The sequence below is a fragment of the Rhinoderma darwinii genome, unplaced genomic scaffold, assembly GCF_050947455.1.
Source record: "Rhinoderma darwinii isolate aRhiDar2 unplaced genomic scaffold, aRhiDar2.hap1 Scaffold_711, whole genome shotgun sequence".
Lineage (NCBI taxonomy): Eukaryota > Metazoa > Chordata > Amphibia > Anura > Rhinodermatidae > Rhinoderma > Rhinoderma darwinii.
In genome coordinates, this window is record NW_027464272.1 from 160028 (window position 1) to 173986 (window position 13959).

The following is a 13959-nucleotide window of genomic DNA, read 5'->3' on the forward strand; positions in this document are numbered from 1 at the left end:
TTTTTTCCTACAGTTCCTACCACATTTCCGGGGATTGAATGGCATTTTGGTTCTGTACCCGGGCTGGCGGCAGGTGGGTATTGGAATGAAGAAGGTTCATATTTTGTTCTCCTCTAATAAATTCACTAGGGCAGATTCACTGAACCGGCGTTTCATCCACCAATCGTAGTACGAGGCTCAGGAGTGAGATGCCGCTGATTTTTTTGGAGGCGCGCACCCCTTCATAAATCTCTTACGTCTTCTGCTGTCCGTGCACCAGATAGTGAAATCTACGCAGCTGCAGTATCATGTGTAAATGAAATTAAATGTATCGGGTCGCGGTTGCCCCGCCCCTTCCGCTAAGCTCCACCCTCTTTTTTTGAAGTTCCGTGAGCCGCATAAATGCATCAAAAGTCACAATTTTTTTAAATGCACTGGAGACTTTTCTACGCCAGAAAACTGATCCCCCCCCCCCCCCTAAGGCCATGTTCACACGCTGACTAAGATACGGAGCTTTTCAAGGGAAAACAGCCCCTGATTTTCAGCTGTTTTTTAGCAACTCGCAGCGTTTTTTACGGCCGATTTTGAAGCGGTCAATGAAAAATGGCTCCAAAAGCGGCTCAAGAAGTGTCCTGCACTTCTTTTTCACAGGCGTTTTTTTACACGGCCGTTTTTAAAAACGTCCGGGAAAAAAAACGGCCCGTCGGAACGGAACACAGTTTTTCCCATTGAAATCAATGGGCAGCTGTTTGGAGGCGTTCTGCTTCCGATTCTTTAGCTGTTTTTTGGCCGTTTACGGCCCGAACAACATCCGGAAATAAGCCGTGTGAACATACCCTGACACCGACCACGCGCTCCAGAACCCAGAAGAAGTCGGGAGGGTCCACACTTTACACGCCTTCATTTATTCAACACTTGACACAGAGAAGTTTTGGCTGAATTTCTTATAAAGTTTCTGGGATCGGGGGGTAAGGGGTTTACAGACTCGGGATGTTGGCGGACATTTTTTGGGCTGATTTTTAGACTTGCAGCAACCTGCATATGTACAGTCCATCCTTTAATTTTGGAATGATATTCAGTGTTACCCCTCCCCCTTCTATTTGACTTTCCTACATACCGGACGTCTCAGGATTCACTCGCTAATCATCCGCATGGACATAAAACTTCTGCCCTTCCGTAATCACTAACAATGCCCTGAGCTCGGACCTTACACTGGTCTCCATCACCCCAATTGTCCATTTACCCCTAAACATGGTAATCACTGTGAGCAGGGGCCGCCTCCGCCTCCTGGCCGGGGAGTTGTCCCTGTGCTCTGTAAGTTATACGACCATTTACACTCGCTTGTCCTTGCTACTTAACAACATACAATAAATAATCTAGATATCGAATAGAGGAATTTCAATCTATTCTTTGACATTGGGAGTAAAACGTCCTTGAGATTCTTCTGCTTCTTCTTATCCCCAGATTCCTCTACACGAGTCCTGATATATGTGGCGGTTATAAATGTACGACTGCCGTCTAGCTGAGCAGTGGATCTGACCTCATGGATGGATCTTAATCTTTCCCAGGATTCTCTGTATGGCATGTCGAATCTCCTTGGTCATGACGCCATACACGACTGGGTTCAGAGCTGGTGACAGGAGATGATGGAGGAGAGAGAGGACAACATGCACGGGCCGGGGAATCTCCTTGACTGCTCGATTAGACACCATTGTGGTGGCAATTGTGATGTAGAACATGCAGATGACAATGAGATGGGAACCACAGGTACGGAAAGCTTTGGAGGCAGCGCTGAAGGAACGAGCCACCACGACTGTCCGGAGAATGACAGAATAAGATATGATGATGAGAAGAACATCAGTGCCGCCAACCACAATGAAGATCACCAGGCCGTAGATGCTGCTGGAAGTGTTGTCGCTGCAGGACAGTTTTTCGACAGACATGTTCTCACAGAAACAATGAAGTATTTCCCGGCTGGAGCAGTAATCGAGACTTACCGCCAGTAGAGGCATGGGCAAGGCCACAGCCATGTTTCTCAGCAGAATGAACACACAAGCCTTGGCCACAAATTGTTTCGTAATGATGGAAGAGTAGTGTAGAGGATTACAAATGGCCACGTACCGGTCGTAAGCCATGACCAGGAATATGGAAGACTCTGTGGCTGACCACATGATGGTGAAGAACATTTGGCTGAAGCAGGCCGTGGCGGTCACCGTTGTCGAGCCCGTCCACAGCATATACAAAATTTTGGGAGTGGCGACTGTGCTGAGGAAAAGATCCACCACGGAGAGCATGGCCAGGAAGTAATACATGGGATGGTGGAGCCGGGGCTCGAAGACGATAACTACAATCAATGCCGCATTGGAGAGAAGGGCAACCAAAAGAAAGAACAGGAGAAGTCCAGAGATATCCCAGCTGTGGATTTCAGGAAAGCAGATGAAAATGAACTCCAGGGTTGAGATATTGGCTCCATGTGGGTCCGTGGTATTAACCAGTAACGTGCTGCCTGGAAGAGAAAGATCACATCATGATTAACCTTCATACAGGGATTTATAAGCAGATTAGGTCAATACCGGAATATTCTCTGAGCTACGTCCCACCCCGTTTATCTATATGCGCTCCCAGTCTCAGGAACCCAAGAAGTGACCTGTCCTCTGCTGGTGGGGGGTGCGGGTCCTGTCTCAGCACGCGCAGTAGTCGGGAGGGGCGCCGTGGGTGTAAACGTGGTTCTCAGAGTGGGGGATTATTTATAGGTGGTGGGTCACATGTTGATAATGTCTGACAGATGATTATCAGGTGTACATATTGGGATTATCGATATATTGTCAGATCTATCAGTATTTTGTATGTACAATCACTTCTTATACATTTATATATATTATAACACGTTTTTCTATATTTTTTGCACTTTATGTATAATAAATGTTATAAACCTTGAAGGTTAATATGTTAATTGCACTGATCAGTAATCAGTATCACGGCCTTTATATACTTTATATACTACACACGTTACATTGCCTGAGAAAGATCCCGGTGAGAAGAGAAGAAACATTGCACAGAGGAACAAAGTCCAAGCGCCGTATCACTAAATCTTCTGCAGTGCTGGAATTGTTTTATGTTTTTTTTATCACGATTGGATATTGGATCAGGATTGAAGGGCTTGCACCGCGGCCTCTTCTGCTCCTCCACAGCGCTGCTCTCTTCTTTTTTTTAATGTATATATGCTATATATTTATTTATTTATATATATTACTGTGTAAAACTTTTAGGCATTTTCAAAAAAAATTCTGCAATGTAAGAAAGCTTTCAACAGTAGAAGCGTTAATTGTTTTTTTTTATCAATTAACAAAATACAAAGTAAATGAACAGAAGGGAAATCTAAATCCAATCAATATTTGGTGTGACCCCCCTTTGCCTTCAGCATCAATACTTCTAGGCACACAGTTTTTGCAGGAACTCGGCCGGGAGGTTGTTCCACATCTTGGAGCAGTAAGCGCAGATCTTCTGTGGATGTCGCTGTCTCTTCATGTGATCCCTGACAGACTCCAAGCTGTAGAGATCCGGGCCCTGTGGGGGCCACATTAGCGCTTCCAGGACTCCTTGTTCTTCTTTACACTAAGGATAGTTCTTAATGACATTGGCTGGATGCTGGGGGTCGTTGTCCTGCTGCAGAATAAATTTGGAGCCAATCCCTGATGTTATTACATGATGGATAATTATCTGCCTGGATTTCTCATCATTGAAGACACTAATAATCCTGACCAAATCCCCAACCCCATGTGCTGAACTGCAGCCCCCAAACTTACAAGGACCCTCCACCAGGACCTCCACCATGCTTCACTGCTGCCTGCAGACCCTCATTATTGTACCGCTCCCGAGGACCCTCCACCATCTTCACTGCTGCCTGCAGACCCTCATTATTGTACCGCTCTGCTGCAGACCCTCATTATTGTACCGCTCTCCAGGACCTTCCACCATGCTTCACTGCTGCCTGCAGACCCTCATTATTGTACAAATCTCCAGGACCCTCAACCATGCTTCACTGCTGCCTGCAGACCCTCATTATTATACCACTCTCCAGGACCCTCAACCATGCTTCACTGCTGCCTGCAGACCCTCATTATTGTGCCACTCTACTGCAGACCCTCATTATTATACCGCTCTCCAGGACCCTCCACCATGCTTCACTGCTGCCTGCAGACCCTCATTATTGTACCGCTCTCCAGGACCTTCCACCATGCTTCACTGCTGCCTGCAGACCCTCATTATTGTACTGCTCTGCTGCAGACCCTCATTATTGAACCGCTCTCCAGGACCCTCCACTATGCTTCACTGCTGCCTGCAGACCCTCATTATTGTACTGCTCTGCTGCAGACCCTCATTATTGAACCGCTCTCCAGGACCCTCCACTATGCTTCACTACTGCCTGCAGACCCTCATTATTGTACTGCTCTGCTGCAGAGCCTCATTATTGTACCGCTCTGCTGCAGACCCTCATTATTGTACTGCTCTCCAGGACCCTCCACCATGCTTCAATGCTGCCTGTAGACCCTCATTATTGTACCACTCCCCAGGAGCTTCCACCATGCTTCACTGCTGCCTGCAGACCCTCATTATTGTACCACTACCCAGGACCCTCCGCCATGCTTCACTGCTTCCTGCAGACCCTCATTATTGTACTGCTCTCCAGGACCCTCCACCATGCTTCACTGCTGCCTGCAGACCCTCATTATTGTACTGCTCTCCAGGACCCTCCACCACGCTTCACTGCTGCCTGCAGACCCTCATTATTGTACCACTACCCAGGACCCTCCGCCATGCTTCACTGCTTCCTGCAGACCCTCATTATTGTACCACTACCCAGGACCCTCCACCATGCTTCACTGCTGCCTGCAGACCCTCATTATTGTACTGCTCTCCAGGACCCTCCACCACGCTTCACTGCTGCCTGCAGACCCTCATTATTGTACCACTACCAGGACCCTCCACCATGCTTCACTGCTTCCTGCAGACCCTCATTATTGTACCGCTTTCCAGGACCCTCCACCATGCTTCAATGCTGCCTGTAGACCCTCATTATTGTACCACTCCCCAGGACCCTCCGCCATGCTTCACTGCTGCCTGCAGACCCTCATTATTGTACTGCTCTCCAGGACCCTCCACCATGCTTCACTGCTGCCTGCAGACCCTCATTATTGTACCGCTCTCCAGGACCCTCCACCATCTTTACTGCTGCCCGCAGACCCTCATTAGTGTACCGCTCTCCAGGACCCTCCACCATCTTTACTGCTGCCCGCAGACCCTCATTATTGTACCGCTCTCCAGGACCCTCCACCATCTTCACTGCTGCCTGCAGACCCTCATTATTGTACTGGTCTCCAGAACCCTCCACCATGCTTCACTGCTGCCTGCAGACCCTCATTATTGTACTGCTCTCCAGGACCCTCCACCATCTTTACTGCTGCCCGCAGACCCTCATTATTGTACCGCTCTCCAGGACCCTCCACCATGCTTCACTGCTGCCTGCAGACACTCATTATTGGCCTGCTCTCCAGCCCTGGCCAGACTTCTCCGAATAGTGGACAGGTGTACCTGGGTCCAACTGGTTTCTGACAGTTCTGAGCTGATAGCACTGCTGGACATCATCCGATGTCGAAGGGAAGTAACCATGATGTGTCTTTAATCTGCTGTACTGTTTCTTTGGCTGACCACTGTGTCTACAGTCCTCAATATTGCCCGTTTCTTTCTGCTTCTTCAAAAGAGCTGGAATAGAACATTGTGAAACCACCGTCTGCTGTGAAATCTTTGCCTGGGAAAGACCTTGCTGATGCAGTATATCCACCTTGTGTCCTGTTGCTGTGCTCAGTCTTGCCATGGTGGACCTGTGACATGAAACATTCTTCCACAACCTCATCCTTGTAGCAGAGTTTGGCTGTTCCACACCCAGGTTTAAGCCTCCTACACCGCGGTTTCTGTTAAGTTAATGACTGTGTTTCAACCTACATATGAAAAGGATGATTATAATGACCTGTTTGGTATAATTGGTTAATCATACACCTGACTATAATGTGAATGTATGTATGAGCTTCTACATGTATGTAATGTGTATATACTGTATGTGTAGTCATCTTTATCTGGGCTTTCAACGCATTAAATGCAGTGTCAAGCAACTCTAACTTTACATCTTCAATGACTTTTGTTGTGTGATTTCACGCGCAGCAAGTTATCATAGTCAAGCTAAAGATGGCTACATCCGTATGTATGTTAATATAATAATTTGTATATATATATATATATGTATATATAATTATTATATGTGTGTAATTTATGTGTATGTGTGTAATGTTTATATGTGTGTAATGTATGTGTGAGTGTAAAGTGTAATGTGTATATATACAGTATATAAAATGTAATGTGTAATGATTTGGATCCACACAACTTTTCAAGGTAAATACTGCACATGGCAGAACTCGTAACAAGAAGAGTTATCATGAGAATTTCTCTCCAGGCTCAGGGCTTATTGACACTGTGTAGGTAGAGCGATGATTGTACGCCGCACACTAATCACATGGTCAATAGTCATGTAACAGTATTATTATTAAATCTCTCTTGTACTAATAACGTTGTCTATATTTAGTCATCAGTGATCAATGTCCAGACACCGAGACGCTATCTTGTGTAAACTCAGGATGAAGGCTCATTAATGCAGCAACACAATACAGCGGTCTCTGGCCAGCGATATATAGAAGATCATAGTAACCGACGCTACATGATGAAAGGAAAACACCAGGCAAAACCAGGATACCGTATAATGCCTAGTACAAGAGCTAAGGGGCAAGGAGAGACAGAGGGAGAAAAAAAAACGAAAGAGAGTAGGAAAGAGAGAGAGTAGGAAAGAGAGAGAGTAGGAAAGAGAGAGAGTAGGAAAGAGAGAGAGTAGGAAAGAGAGAGAGTAGGAAAGAGAGAGAGTAGGAAAGAGAGAGAGTAGGAAAGAGAGAGAGTAGGAAAGAGATATAAGAAGAAAGAGAGAAAGAGAGAGACAATGAGAGAGAGAAAGAAAAAACAAAGAAAGAAAAGAGAAGACAAAAAGAGAGTAGGAAAGAGAGATATAAGAAAAGAGAAAGTGTAAAGGATCTGCCAGACACAGCTTCTGTGTCGACGCCCGTGGTTAATCAGTCTGCATCTGCTCCTAGGTCTGATAGGGTGACTTCATCTGCTACCACTCAGGCTGGTAGGCTGAGGAGTGGGAGAACCTATCGCAGCCTGGCCAGACGGTTCTAGCTCCCGCCCTCTATCTATTTATACCTTCATTTCCTGCTTGTCTTTGCCTGTGATTCGGTCTTGTTTCCTGGCTCTGCTGTTCCTGCTAGTACTATTGACCTCTGCTTGTAATTGACCCTGGCTTTACTGACTACGCTCCTACTCTGCGTTTGGTACCTCGTACACTCCTGGGTTGACTCGGCTCGTTCACTACTCTTGTTGCTCACGGTGTTGTCGTGGGCGACGTCCCCATTTCCCTTAGCTTCTGGTGTACCCTTGTCTGTTTGTCTGTTGTGCACGTATTGAGCGTAGGGACCGTCGCTCAGTTGTACGCCGTCGCCTAGGACGGGTCGTGCAAGTAGGCAGGGACTGAGTGGCGGCTAGATTAGGGCTCACCTGTCTGTCTCCCTACCCTGGCCATTACATAATCACAGGCCATATACCTTTTCTACCCTGGTTCCTACTACTATGGACCCCCTTGGGACCCTGGCTCAGCAAATGCAGGGTCTCTCTCTACAGGTCCAAGCCCTGGCTCAGAGGCTCGATCAGCGTGATGCTAACCAGCTAGTGCCCTTCACCTCACCTCTTGAACCCCATCTCAAGTTGCCTGACCGGTTCTCAGGGGACCGGAAGACTTTTTTCTCCTTTCGGGAGAGTTGTAGACTCTCTTTCCATCTAAAGCCCCACTCCTCAGGTTCAGAGAGCCATCGAGTGGGTATTATTGTCTCCCGGCTCCAGGACGGCCCCAAGAATGGGCCTTCTCCTTGGCTCCTGACGCCCCCCTGAACTTTCCTCTGTTGACCTTTTTTTTGTGCTCTCGGGCTCATCTATGACGAGACTGACAAGACTGCCTTTGCCGAGATTCAGCTGGTGACCTTACATCAGGGTAAGAAACCCGTTGAGGAGTACTGTTCTGACTTTAGGAAGTGGTGTGTAGCTTCTCGGTGGAATGACCCTGCCTTAAGGTGCCAGTTTAGATTGGGTCTGTCGAACGCCCTGATAGACCTGTTAGTTAGCTATCCCTCTTCTGACTCTCTAGATCAGGTTATGGCTTTAGTGGTACATCTTGACCGACGTCTCAGGGAACGACGACTTGAACATTTTTGTGTCTTCTCCTCTGGCTCCCCCATGATGGCTCCCAAGGTTCCGTTGCTTCGTTCTTCCACGGAAAACTCGGATGAACCAATGCAACTCGGGGCCTCCGTGTCTCCTAAACAACGTAGAGAATTCCGCAGGAAGAATGGTCTCTGCTTCTATTGTGGGGATGACAAGCATCAAGTGAAAGACTGTCCTAGGCATAAGAATAAGCAGCCAGAAAACTTCCACGCCTAAGTGACCATCGGGGAGGTCGCTTGGGCGCACAGATATTTCCCGTAAATATGAAACCTAATAAGATCTTGCTTCCCTTTCAGGTCTCTTTTGGTGGTAGGTCTGCTACCGGCAATGCCTTCGTGGATTCAGGGTCGTCTGCTAATATCATGTCTGTGGAATTTGCTATGTCTCTATCTATGCCTTTGATTGATTTGCCTAAACCTGTCCCGGTAGTGGGTATCGACTCCACTCCTCTTGCTAATGGTTATTTTACACAGCATACCCCTGTTTTTGAACTCCTTGTTGGCTCCATGCATTTGGAGCAATGCTCTGTACTGTTGATGCAGGGATTATCGTCCGATTTTGTTTTAGGCCTTCCCTGGTTGCAGTTGCATAATCCCACGTTTAACTGGAGTACTGGGGATCTTACCAAATGGGGTAATGAATGCATGACGTCATATTTTTCTGTTAATTCTATTTCTCTCCCTGAGGAGGTGAACACTCTACCTGACTTTATTCAGGACTTCGCTGATGTTTTTTTCTAAAAAGGCCTCCGAAGTGTTACCTCCTTATAGAGAATACAATTGCGCTATCGATTTGGTACCAGGAGCTAAGCTCCCTAAGGGTAGGATATTTAATCTCTCTTGTCCCGAACATGAGGCCATGAGAGAGTATATCCAGGAATGTCTGGCCAAGGGTTACATTCTCCCATCTACTTCTCCGGTAGGTGCTGGCTTCTTCTTCGTAGGGAAGAAGGATGGTGGTCTTAGGCCGTGCATCGATTATCAAAACTTGAATAAGGTCACTGTAAGGAACCAGTATCCCCTTCCTTTGATTCCTCAACTCTTCAATCAGGTTCAGGGGGCCCAATTATTCTCTAAGTTTGATCTTCGGGGGGCTTATAACCTTATCCGAGTCAGAGAAGGGGATGAGTGGTCATTTTGAATACCTCGTCATGCCCTTGGGTTGTGTAATGCTCCCGCGGTCTTCCAGAATTTCATAAATGAGATTTTAAGAGACTACCTGGGGGTATTTCTTGTAGTGTACCTTGATGACATACTGGTGTTTTCCAAGGACTGGTCCTCCCACATTGAGCATGTCAGGAAGGTGCTCCAGGCCCTTCGGGAAAACAAACTCTTTGCTAAATCCGAAAAATGTGTGTTTGGGGTGCAGGAGATACCATTTTTGGGTCAAATCCTCACTCCTAATGAATTCCGCATCGACCCTGCCAAGGTTCAGGCTGTGGCTGAATGGGTCCAACCTGCCTCCCAGAAGGCTTTACAGTGCTTCCTTGGGGTTCGCTAATTATTACAGGAGATTTATTGCTAACTTCTCGGTCATCGCTAAGCCTCTTACGGACCTTACTCACAAAGGTGCTGATCTCCTCCACTGGCCTGCAGAGGCGGTTCAGGCTTTTGAGGTCCTTAAGAGGTGCTTTTTCTCTGCCCCAGTGCTGATTTAGCCTAACCAAATGGAGCCATTCATCATGGAGGTTGACGCCTCCGAGGTGGGAGTGGGTGCTTTCTTGTCCCAGGGTACCAGGTCCCTCACCCATCTCCGTCCCTGTGCCTACTTCTCCAGGAAGTTTTCGCCCACTGAGAGTAACTATGACGTTGGCAACCGCAAACTCTTAGCCATTAAATGGGCATTTGAAGAGTGGCACCACTTCCTGGAGGGGGATAAGCACCAGGTAACGGTCCTTACCGACCACAAGAATCTGGTTTTCCTAGAATCTACCCGGAGGCTAAACCCGAGACAAGCTCGATGGGCATTGTTTTTTTTTTACTAGATTCAACTTTGTGGTCACCTATAGGGCTGGGTCTAAGAATATTAAAGCTGATGCACTCTCGCGTAGCTTCATGGCTAGCCCTCCTCCTGAGGAGGATCCTGCTTGTGTTTTGCCCCCAGGTATAATCATATCCTCTATTGATTCTGACTTAGCCTCCGAAATTACGGCTGATCAAGGTTCAGCTCCCGGGAACCTTCCTGAGAACAAGCTGTTTGTTCCCCTGCAATTCCGGGTAAGGGTACTCAGGAAGAATCATGACTCTGTACTCTCTGGCCATCCAGGCATCCTGGGTACCAAGCACCTCATTTCTAGAACCTATTGGTGGCCTGGGTTGCTTAAAGACATTAAGGCCTACATCGCCGATTGTGAAACTTGTGCTAGGTCCAAGACTCCCAGGTCCCGATCAGCGGGCTTACTATGTTCTTTGTCCATTCCCCAGAATCCTTGGACCCATATCTCCATGGATTTTATCACCGATCTGCCTCCATTCCAAGGCAAGTCGGTGGTGTGGGTTGTAGTAGACCGCTTCAGCAAGATGTCCCACTTTGTACCCCTGAAGAAACTTCCCAATGCCAAGACGTTAGCTACCTTGTTTGTCAGACACATCCTGCGTCTCCATGGGGTCCCTGTCAATATTGTTTCTGACAGAGGGGTACAATTTGTTTCATTGTTTTGGAGAGCCTTCTGTAAGAAGTTGGAGATTGATCTTTCCTTCTCCTCGGCCTTCCATCCTGAAACTAATGGTCAAACTGAGAGGACTAATCAGTCTCTAGAACAATATTTAAGGTGTTTTATCTCGGACTGTCAAGATGATTGGGTCTCCATTCCCCTCGCCGAATTTTCCCTTAGTAACCGGGTCAGTAGCTCGTCGGGGGTCTCCCCCTTCTTCTGTAATTTTGGTTTTAATCCACGGTTCTCCTCCGATTCACCTGGTGGTTACAACAATCCCGAGGTAGATGTCGTTCATCGGGAACTGTGCACAGTCTGGGCCCAGGTTCAGAAGAACCTAGGGGCGTCCCAGAGCATCCAAAAGACTCAGGCAGATAGAAGACGTTCTGCTAACCCCTTGTTTGTGGTCGGGGATCTGGTGTGGCTGCCTTAAAAAAAATTTGCGTCTTAAAGTTTCGTCCAAATAATTTGCTCCCCGGTATATAGGGCCGTACAAGGTCCTTGAGGTCCTTAACCCTGTCTCCTTCCGGCTGGAGTTACCCCCGTCTTTTCAAATACACAACATGTTTCATGCCTCCCTCCTGAAACACTGCTCCCCGTCCTTGGCTACCTCGAGGAAACCTCCGGTCCCTGTTCTCACCCCTGAAGGGGTAGAATTCGAGGTGGCCAAGATTGTGGACAGCAGGATGGTCCAAGGCTCCCTCCAGTACCTGGTCCATTGGTGAGGATACGGGACTGAGGAGAGGACTTGGGTACCCACCCGGGATGTTCACGCTGGGGTATTGCTCAGGAGGTTCCATCTTCGGTTCCCCAATAAGCCAGGTCCACCTAGGAAGGGTCCAGTGGCCTCTCATAAAAGGGGGGGGGGGTACTGTAAAGGATTTGCCAGACACAGCTTCTGTGACGACGCCCGTGGTTAATCAGCCTGCATCTGTTCCTAGGTCTGATAGAGTGACTCGAGCCCAGTTGTACGCTGCCACCTAGGATAGGTCCTGCAAGTAGGCAGGGACTGAGTGGCGGGTAGATTAGGGATCAACTGTCTATCTCCCTACCCCGGCCATTACAGAAAAAGAGAGAGAGAGAAGGAATGAGTAGGAGAGAGCCAAGGGGGCAGAAAAGGGATAGTCACAGAGAAAGAAAGAGGGAAAGAGAGGAAGAAAGAAAGAGAGAGAGAAAGAAAGAAGAAATGAGTAGGAGAGAGCCATAGGGGCAGACAAGGGAGAGAGAGTGGGAGAGAGAGTGGGAGAGAGAGAGGGAGAGAGAGGGAGAGAGAGGGAGAGAGAGGGAGAGAGAGGAGAGAGAGAGGGAGAGAGAGGGAGAGAGAGGGAGAGAGAGGGAGAGAGAGGGAGAGAGAGGGAGGGAGAGAGAGAGAGGGAGAGAGAGAGAGAGAACGACAAAGAAAAAGAAAGAGACCGAGAGAGCAGAAATTAGTAGGATAGAGCCATAGGTGCAGACACAGGATAGTGAGAGAGAAAGCGAGAGGGAAAGAGAGAGAAAGCGAGAGGGAAAGAAAGAGAAAGAGAAAGAAAGAGAGAGGGAAAGAATGAGAAAGCGAGAGGGAAAGAAAGAGAAAGAGAAAGAAAGAGAGAGGGAAAGAAAGAGAAAAGAGAGAGGGAGAGAGAGAGAGCGGGAAAGAGAGAGAGCGGGAAAGAGAGAGAGAGCGGGAGAGAGAGAGCGAGAACGAGAGAGAGAGAGAACGAGAGAGAGCGAGAACGAGAGAGAGCGAGAACGAGAGAGAGAACGAGAGAGAGAACGAGAGAGAGAACGAGAGAGAGAACGAGAGAGAGAACGAGAGAGAGAGAACGAGAGAGAGAACGAGAGAGAGAGAACGAGAGAGAGAGAACGAGAGAGAGAGAACGAGAGAGAGAACGAGAGAGAGAGAACGAGAGAGAGAACGAGAGAGAGAACGAGAGAGAGAACGAGAGAGAGAACGAGAGAGAGAACGAGAGAGAGAACGAGAGAGAGAACGAGAGAGAGAACGAGAGAGAGAACGAGAGAGAGAACGAGAGAGAGAACGAGAGAGAGAGAGAACGAGAGAGAGAGAGAGAACGAGAGAGAGAGAGAACGAGAGAGAGAGAGACGAGAGAGAGAGAGAGAGAACGAGAGAGAGAGAGAGAGAGAGAGAACGAGAGAGAGAGAGAGAACGAGAGAGAGAGAGAGAGAACGAGAGAGAGAGAGAGAACGAGAGAGAGAGAGAGAACGAGAGAGAGAGAGAGAACGAGAGAGAGAGAGAGAACGAGAGAGAGAGAGAACGAGAGAGAGAGAGAGAGAACGAGAGAGAGAGAGAACGAGAGAGAGAGAGAACGAGAGAGAGAGAGAACGAGAGAGAGAGAGAACGCAAGAGAGAGAGAACGCAAGAGAGAGAGACGCAAGAGAGAGAGAACGCAAGAGAGAGAGAACGCAAGAGAGAGAGAACGCGAGAGAGAGAGAACGCGAGAGAGAGAGAACGCGAGAGAGAGAGAACGCAAGAGAGAGAGAACGAGAGAGAGAGAGAACGAGAGAGAGAGAGAACGAGAGAGAGAGAGAACGAGAGAGAGAGAACGAGAGAGAGAACGCGAGAGAGAGAGAGAGCGAGAGAGAGAACGCGAGAGAGAGAGAGAACGCGAGAGAGAGAGAGAGAGAGAGAACGCGAGAGAGAGAGAGAGAGAACGCGCGAGAGAGAGAGAGAGAGAGAGAAGGATAGAGAGAGAGAGAACGAGAGAGAGAGAACGAGAGAGAGAGAACGAGAGAGAGAGCGAGCGAACGAAGGATGGAGAATGAGAGAGAAAAAAAGGGAAGACAAAAAGAGAGAGTAGGAAAGAGAGATATAAGAAAAGAGAGAGAACGAGAGAGAGAGAACGAGAGAGAGAGAGAGAACGAGAGAGAGAGAGAGAACGAGAGAGAGAGAGAGAACGAGAGAGAGAGAGAGAACGAGAGAGAGAGAGAGAGAGAACGAGAGAGAGAGAGAGAGA

At 48.0% G+C, this 13959-nt stretch overlaps 1 protein-coding gene across 1 annotated transcript; it reads right to left on the minus strand.

The window, feature by feature from the left end:
* Nucleotides 1–902: 902 nt before the first annotated feature.
* Nucleotides 903–5854, minus strand: LOC142729193 (olfactory receptor 56A4-like). The gene is made up of 2 exons (XM_075849233.1): nt 5572–5854; nt 903–2485 (listed from the first exon to the last, which is right to left on the minus strand). Exons 1-2 carry the CDS (start codon nt 5852–5854, stop codon nt 1521–1523), a joined length of 1248 nt encoding a protein of 415 aa, XP_075705348.1. The 3' UTR covers nt 903–1520.
* Between the last annotated feature and the right edge of the window lie 8105 nt (nt 5855–13959).